The 8,592-nt window shown below is 46.9% G+C and overlaps 1 protein-coding gene and 1 non-coding gene across 2 annotated transcripts; one reads left to right on the top strand and one right to left on the bottom strand.

Annotated features, from left to right (window-relative positions):
* Nucleotides 1-322: 322 nt before the first annotated feature.
* On the bottom strand, nucleotides 323-4,300 carry GPX2 (glutathione peroxidase 2). The gene is made up of 2 exons (XM_053400270.1): nucleotides 3,406-4,300; nucleotides 323-888 (listed from the first exon to the last, which is right to left on the bottom strand). The coding sequence occupies exons 1-2, from the start codon at nucleotides 3,625-3,627 to the stop codon at nucleotides 538-540; spliced, it is 573 nt and encodes a 190-aa protein (XP_053256245.1). The 5' UTR covers nucleotides 3,628-4,300; the 3' UTR covers nucleotides 323-537.
* On the top strand, nucleotides 3,177-3,248 carry TRNAA-UGC (transfer RNA alanine (anticodon UGC)). Its single transcript has one exon. It is a non-coding gene; the product is annotated as a tRNA-Ala (tRNA).
* Nucleotides 4,301-8,592: the final 4,292 nt, after the last annotated feature.

Here is an 8,592-nt window from a genome sequence, read left to right as displayed (position 1 = left end):
CATGAAACAAGGAGTGCCCAGCAAGCAAGGGCCAGGGGATCAGCACCTTTACACCTTTCGGGCCCCCTCCGTTGAGCTTTAGGAGGGCACCGTCACTCAGTAAAAGTCTGATGTTGGCTCTGTCAGGAGCTAGGAGGAAGCACCTGATACACTCAGAAAGAAGGTGAGGGAGTAGGGGCATGGGTTTTTTTCTACAGGTGGGCAGGGAGGAGATACCCATGATCACAGCGCAGTGAACGTCAAGCCATTCTTATGACCCGCCTTGCTCCATCAAGACACTTAGAATAATCCAGTGGTGGCTGGTGCCCATTGGGGCCAGTAAGTGGGGCCAGGTCCAATGACAGACATAGCCCACTAACTCTAGTTTAGCCTCCTTCCTTCTGAGTTCTACAAGAGCAAAACGGAGAAGGAAGAGGAGGAAGCTGACAGGCTGTGCCACGTCCCAGGGCATTTATAAGAAATAAGGTGAGGGCAGGCAGAGGTTGCCCTAATGGTCCAGTCTCCAATGGAATAATCTTGGGGATGCTTGTTCTCCTCTTATTTGGCAAGCTTCAGGAGGCGCTGGATGTCGGGCTCGATGTTGGTGGTGAGGAATCGGGGGCTGTAGCGCTTGAAAGGCTCGCCTTCAGGCCCCACCAGGAACTTCTCAAAGTTCCAGGAGATGTCATGGCGGTGCACCGGGCTCCAAATGATGAACTTGGGTTCCATCATGAAACAGGAAGGGTTGTCATCTGGGTAAGGAAGTTTGTCCTTCAAGTAGGCAAAGACGGAGTGGGTGTTCTTGCCGTTCACCTCGCATTTCTGGCAAAGGGTAAAGTTGGGTTCGAATCCGGAACCAGGCCGCACATACTTCAGGCTGTTGAGGATCTCTTCATTCGTGCAGTTCTCCTGATGGAGAGAAGCGGGAAGCACAATGAGCATTGGGACACCCTGTACAGGTCAAGCTCAGTCTATCCAGCAGAGCACTTTGGATGCAATCTTGCTTTGGTTCCTGCTATGCTCAAATGCATGGCTGGTTTGACTTATGTGAAAGAGTCTTCCTTGTAGGGGCTGAAGCTCATACAAGAGGATATTGCACAACATTCTGGGGCTGGCTCCCTAGAACAGATGTGAGAAACAAGGATTCTCATTGCTTTCAAGGCAAGAGTTTCATATATGTGTTTATAAGCAATAATTGGTTTTGAATCATCTTCATTTTGACCAGTGGGATGATTTTCCTGTTCTTTTAGCATATTGCAGTATCCCCCTCCCACAGACGCTGCTAGACTAGAAGTCTTTCTGGAATTGTGGAATACTGACTCTAAAGTTGGCTGGATTCTGTCAAGTGCTACATGCAGTGAACCTTTGTTTTTTTATTTTTAAAAGTCTTATGAACACATCTTTTGTTTTCAGACCTTCTTATATGGATCCTATCTGGGGTGGTGAGGAGTGTGGGTTGCATGTGGGAGAGAGGAGTGGGTTGCCCGCCTGCAGCATGAGGCCACCAGATGATTGGCCAAGAGTGACTGTGGCTCTCGGGGAAAAAATAACTTGTTATCTCTATTCTAGGGTGTTAGGTTTCCACAACTGGAAATAAGTGTGGTGCATTTGTGGTTCAGTGCCAGGAATATTTTCTCCTTGGGTAGGCTGGCCAATGGCATTTGTTTTATATTCAGGTCCTTTGTGTTCAGTGTTTGGCACTGAGGAAGGAGCTGCCTGCTGGAGACAGCACAGAGACAGTTTGAGAGTGTGGATTGGCAATGACCGTAGGTCTTTCTGACCTATTTTAGGTTTGTCTGCTGCTTTGCAATTTATAGAGCAATCCTGTGCCTGTTTACTCAGCAAGAACTCCTTGTTCAGGGGGATTTACACTCAAGTAGCAGCAGCCTTGGCCAGACAAACAGTCCTGTTGCAAATTGCTCCCATGTCTGCAAACATCCTTACAAAATCCTCATAGCTGGCTCCTAGACTGATGAGAGCTACTTCTACCATCTCCTCTGCTGCCTGCAGTGGAAGGGACAAAGTCATGTGTTTAGTGTGCTAGCACAAAGCCCATGCATTATTGCTAGCAAAGCAAAGTTTATCCCAGAACAAACAAGTGGTGATGAGTAATTTCCTTCCTGGGCACCTGGCATGATGGGCAACAGAAATCTTCATATGGATTAAGGGCAAGCTCAGGAACTGATGCAAGTAGTGTCAGGATCACAAATGGTGACTGAATTAAACTCCTGACTGATCCCTAGTGAAGAAATAGATGCCAAAATGAAGCAGCTCAAAAAAACTGAAAAGCTAAAGTAAAAATAAAAATCAGTGTATCTAAGTTGATAGCAGAAGAAAGTATAAGTCAATATTTGGATGGTATACACCTTCTTGAATCAAGCATCTCCCCCCGCTTTTTTAAAAGAAATTGGCCTCTAATATTTATAATGCAGAAAGATTGGAAATCTAAATATAACATAAGCAATTGTATGAGCTTTTGTTACTTTTTATTAGTTTTTATGATTGCATGTTTTGTAATAGTAAGTTTAAACTGTTTTTAACACCACCCTGAGACTGTAGGGTGGGTGGAGTGTCATAAATGAAATAATAATAGGAATAGTAAAAACAATGTAACTGGCATAGATAATAATGGCTTTCTCTGGAATCAAGGAGTGATCCAAAGTTTCCTCTGGCAGAGCTACACTTCCCCAAACCCTTAACAAACTACAGTTCCCAGGATTCTTTGGGAGAAGTCATGTGCTTTAAATGTATGATGTGTACACAGACATTCTCTTATAAATTTATACATTTTTGCTCCAAATAGAGCCCTTGTGATGCCTTTAAAAGTGGCAATATTATAGGGTCGTAAATATGCTAAATTACATCTTAACAGAAGAGCCAGAATAAGTGTCAATTTATAGCAATTGAATTGTTTCTGAACAATGTATTTGAATTTTATTCACCTGGCACTTTGCTTCTCTCTTCTCCTGAGAATCCTGCAGGATTGAACAGTTATTCAGAAGTCACAGTCCAGGAGTCTTTCAGATAAGTAAAATTATCCCTCCTACACGATACACATGCAGCTTGACCCTCCTGCGTAGGAGCAAAGCCCCATTAAGTTAAAAGGGGCTGCAATCCCTCACTTCTCAAACAAGTGTACATAGGATCCACAAAGGAATGATGATAGGGTATTGAAGAGAATGGGCTTACTTGACGGGGGAGCTGTAGCTCAGCGGAAGAGCATCTGTTTTGCATGCAAAAGGTCCCAGGTTCAATCCCCGGCAGCTCCAGGTAGAGCTGGGAAACACCTGTCTAAAGATTTGGACTGCTGCCGTGCCACCAGTCAGTGTCAACAATACTGAGCCAGATGGTCTGACTTTGTTAAGAGATGGAGCCATCTTTTGCCAATAAAGGCTGGCCAAAGAGAGAATGAACCAGGTCACTTACCTGGTAGCCAAACTGGTTGCAAGGGAAACCCAGCACAACCAACCGTCGAGGGTATTTGCTCTGCAGCTGGTTCATCTGGGTGTAATCCCTCACCGTTGTGCCTCAGAGGGAGGCCACATTTTCTATCAAGACCACCCTCCCTCTGAAGTTGTTGAAATCCACCTTCTCCCCTTGGAGGTCGGTGGCGTTGAGATCGTAGAAAGATTTGGCTATGGGAGTCATGGCTGCAAGGACCACGGGCAGCAGCAACAGGACAGCAGTGAGCCCCTTGCAGATACAGTGACTTGCTTAAAATGCTCCTCTGTGGGTTCATGCGATTGGCTACACCCGGGTCCTGCTGGGATGGGCGGAAAGTGGAGCCATTGCCTGTTATCGATCCAGCTCTTTACTGATTCGGAACAAAAGGCGCAGGTCAGGCCACGGTGTGTTCCATTGCAAGCATGTAGCTGAGGAAGGATATCCAAGCCACGGTGATACTTAGGCCAGCTCTCAATAATTCATGTTGCTTAAGACAAAGGAGCTTGACTCGGAGAATGCCAGTGTGATCCTCAGGAGTAAGTCCCACTGTGCTCAGTAGAACTTACTCCCTCGGAAACATGCTTAGCATTGCAGCCTGGGCTGGGAGGGCAAGAATTGAAAATGCAGTGGTTTGTTGCTTTTGTAGTAGCACTTCGGGATCATTAACAGAGGTCAGGAAATAGTTAGGCCGGGCAAAACTATATAGGCTTGGTACTGCATAAGTTCATCCTGCAAATTTCTCTGTGGAGCCCAGTGAAGGCACATTTGCAGTACGATATCAGAGCCGGAATTGGTGTGAAAAATTGGTGTGTTGTAAGAATTTGCTGCTGTTTTGAACCATTTATAGCAGGGCCTGAGAGTTGTTTCCTGTTGAATCTGCAACAAAGTGTTGCTGCGTGGAGTGCTTCTCTTCTGGGTTCCAGACGCTCCATCTCTCCCACAGTTTTCCATCCCCACCCCCAACAGCCTATGAGCATTTCATGTCCACTGAGGTGTAGTGTGTGTGTTTTGAGTAGTGTCTGCATTAAGAGCAGTGGTTCCCAATTAGCTAATTACTGAGGACCTCCTATTTTTCAAAAGCCAAGCCACGGACCCTTTTGGAAATTGGAAATTTTGATAACTAGCGTAGTTGGGGGCAGGGAATCCCATGTGGCACTTACATTGGGGGTGGCATGCCAGATCCTAAGGTGAAGCGCAAGTCCAGGCACCCCAGAGCCTGGTGCACTGCTCCCAAAAGCAGCACAGCCTGGGGCTGGGCTCTTAGTGCGCTGAGCTGCTGTGTCTCCCCCACCCCACCCCCTCAACTTCCGAATGGCGGCTGAGAAGGATGCAACTGGCACGCACTGGCACCAGGAGTGGGGCTGGGCCTGCAGTGTGCCCAAGCGTCTCTCCTGGGAGTGAAAAGGCAGCATGGGGCTGGCATCCGCCTGCCACCTCCCCCTCAGCTGCCCTCCAGCAGGAGGGCGACTGTGAGTGACTGCAGGGCATCAGAGCTGCCTGTTTTCGCAGGCAGTGGTGGGCTGGCGCATGCACACTGCCTCCTACTCAGCGGCCATCCAGGTGGAGGGTGCTGTGAGGGACACAGTTCTGGCAGCTTGCCCCACCCCCCTGGGCGGCCTAGCTGCAGGGCACACCCACCCACTCCAGGGGCTTGCTATGTTGCTTACTCTATGGTAGTTACCTCTGCAAAGCAATTTTTTAAACAAAATGTGGGGTGGTAGCCCCTAGTAAGCAGGGGATTTTGTTGTTGTTTAGTCGTGTCCGACACTTCGTGACCCCATGGACCAGAGCACGCCAGGCACTCCTGTCAAGTCTCCCTTCAGTGGAAGTACGGACTTGGCAAAGAACTCTTAACTTAAGGCTCCGCCTAAACTCAAATCCCGCCCCCATTTACTATCCCTAGTACTTCAAGACTCCCATAAAAGTGCCTGGCTTAAAACCGTCTATCAAAAACTTCACTCTTGTGGCCTATCCCCACAACACCTACTCACTATGGGCCCTACTAAAGCAAACAGTCTAATTGGTCAATGTCTAAAAGATATCGAGCATCAGAACAACCTGGCCACTATAAGGAAATTCTGCCCTTGGTACGTTCATTTTCCACCTCTCCATTTTGATTCTCTGGTTCCATATCTGCACAAACTTATTATCCCAAAATACAGACGTGCTTTTACACTTGTAAGACTGGATGTTTTGTCATCTGCGGTACTTGAGGGTCGATTCCAAAAGATCCCGCCTGAGAAACATCTTTGCCCCTGTGGAGATGGTAGCACCAAAACAGCGGCACACGTCCTCCTGTCTTGTACTCTCTACAAAGACCTGAGGAACAAGATCATCACCCCACTCGTACTAACCATCCCAGGGCGCTCAACCACTGCCACAATATCCTTTCTTCTATCAGATCAAAATGAGCAGATAACAGCAAAGGTTGCTAGGTTCATGGCAGGGGCAATCAGAATAAGGGCCACTAACTGAAGGCTGAGTCAGGACTTTAAATTGTGCTCTTATATCAAACTTCCTTTTCTGCGTATACTGTAATATTTTACTGTTGCTATGGCCAATGGCTAATGTGAATAAAGTTTTATCTTCCCTTCCAGGCACTCCTGTCTTCCACTGCCTCCTGTAGAGGATTTTAGGTATACTAGAAAACAAACTGGGACGTGGGTGGCGCTGTGAGTTAAACCACAGAGCCTAGGACTTGCTGATCAGAAGGTTGGCAGTTCGAATCCCCGCAACAGGGTGAGCTCCCATTGCTCGGTCCCTGCTCCTGCCAACCTAGCAGTTCGAAAGCACGTCAAAGTGCAAGTAGATAAACAGGTACCACTCCGGTGAGAAGGTAAACAGTGTTTCCGTGTGCTGCTCTGGTCCGCCAGAAGCGGCTTAGTCATGCTGGCCACATGACCCGGAAGCTGTACGCCGGCTCCCTCAGCCAATAAAGCGAGATGAGCGCTGCAACCCCAGAGTCGGCCACGACTGGACCTAATGGTCAGGGGTCCCTTTACCTTTACCTTAGAAAACAAACTAGGGCTGAGCAATATCTCGTTTTCAACATTGTGATATATCAGCAGCTAAACGGGGTTGGACTCGATGGCCCTTGTGGTCTCTTCCAACTCTATGATTCTATGATTCTAAACACGGTGATATTCTGAACTATCCCAAGGTCTGAAATTGGAGATCAGAGGTGGGAATGAGGGAAAGAGCATTCGTGGAGATCGGGAGGGTGGGGTGGATGCAGATCAGGCATGGGGATGAGGGGAAGAACAGCTGCAGAGATCGGATGGATGGGGGGAGGAGAGGAAGCAGAGTCACCTCCATCCACTGCATGGGTTGAGCGGGAGGGGATGGGGGGCATCAAGCTGCCACTGTGGCTGCTGCTTTCCTGCTGACTGAGAAAAGCTGTTCCGCCTCAGTGCCAGGGGAAGGTAGTGCCATGGTGCCTTGAAGCGAGGGCAGTCAGCTACCCTGTTTTCCCTCAGCATGAGGGAAGGCAGCTCAAATCAGCAGCAATATCATGCTAGCAGCGATACGTTGCTGTGAATTGCCAGGTCAAAATCGTTATCATGGTGTGATTTCAAAACCAATGTAACTGATTTGTAAGAAAGACTGTACAACCTGAAAAAAGAGACAAGGCATGTGCTTTTGTAAACCAGGAAAATCTTTAATAAAAATATTTTTTTAATTAAAAAAAAATTTTTGGGGCCAATATATTGAAAAATCTCTCAGCGCTAAAACAGACCATAAAATTTGTGCTATTACCATGCAAAAATGACAAAAAATAGTTGGGGGGAGGCAAGGGATGGGCCATGGACCCCCCGGGTGCATTCTGCAGACCCCCAGGGGTCCCTGGACCTCTAATTGGGAACCACTTGTTTAAAGAAAGAAAAATCAACCAATCTTTTGGGAATAATAAGCTGCATCCAAACATAAGTATTATAAGACTTTGTTGGTGGAGGGAGCACCATGCAGGGTGTCTGAAACAGGAATTGGCATCCCTCTTGGAAGCTATGTGTCATGTCTTCTTTTTCTTTCTGAACCACCTCTCTGAGGTGTACTATTGAGATAGTCCATTTGATACAGTCTGCTGAAGATGTCTATGAAAGGGCCCCAGATAACAGTCACATTTGTCAGCCTTCCTGCAGCTGATGATACAGTTAATCACCACTCTCTCCCTATTCAAACACGAATGATGATGAAGAACCTGCATTTTACAGATAGAACAAATACTAGGGGAGGAAGCAGCAGATTCTTTCTGAGCCTTTATGGCAAAAAAGAGCCATTGAGGTTGACAGCAAATTGGTCTCCCGCAAGGCAACAGACTGACAACTGGGCTAGTGAATTGACCCAACTCGGTAAGGACTACTAGCTTTTTCCTTGATGCTTATAATTACCACTCAGGATAACCATCTATCAAAAGTAAGAACTCTGCATTTGAAAGGGTGTGCAAACTGCCCCTTTGGACATACTGAGGGCACACACAGGTGTATGTAGCAGTGTATGGTACATCATTCGGCTAAGCATAAAGGATAAAAAAAAGTCAAGTAACTAGCTTTGCTAAATTGTTTTGCGAACAAAGAACATTTCCTCACATATATTCCTTATGCAATTTGTATTGCTACAGGATTGAATAGATGAGCTGGGCTGGGGGAGGTTTCCAATTCTTTGATTGTAGAGAGAGGCTAATTGGGTGCTTCAGACCTGGCAGAGAAGATACCGTTTAGCAGATCCCCATAGTTAGTGAATTGCAGGCCAATGACTCTTAATGGCTGTCTGCATTAATGGTTGGCAGAGATCAAAATGGGTTGCTCTTTTCCTTTCCTTTTCCAGCTTTCTCTATGTAAAAGGACCCCTGACTCTTAAGTGTCAGGGGTGTCACTGTTGCTTACCTGGATGGGGAGGGAACAAGACGTTTGGGGCCATGCAGTTTCACCGCTGGGAATATCAGGTTGGCTGGTGGTCAACCCATAGCTCTGGACTCACCATTGTCCCACCCATCCAGGTAAGCAGCAACAACATCGGTGTCAGAAGGGGCAGTTTCACCCACCACAAACACAGCTGGGGTACAGTGAACTTCTGTATTTGTTGGAGTGGTTTAACACTGTATCTCCACCTATGCTCAACATGTATATTTTCAATTAAGAACAAGTATTATTACAAAACAATGGCATGCCT

Source organism: Podarcis raffonei, chromosome 1, assembly GCF_027172205.1.
Source record: "Podarcis raffonei isolate rPodRaf1 chromosome 1, rPodRaf1.pri, whole genome shotgun sequence".
Taxonomy (NCBI): Eukaryota; Metazoa; Chordata; class Lepidosauria; order Squamata; family Lacertidae; genus Podarcis; species Podarcis raffonei.
Note: the sequence above shows the minus strand (reverse complement) of the source record. Positions and strands in the feature narration are given on the sequence as shown.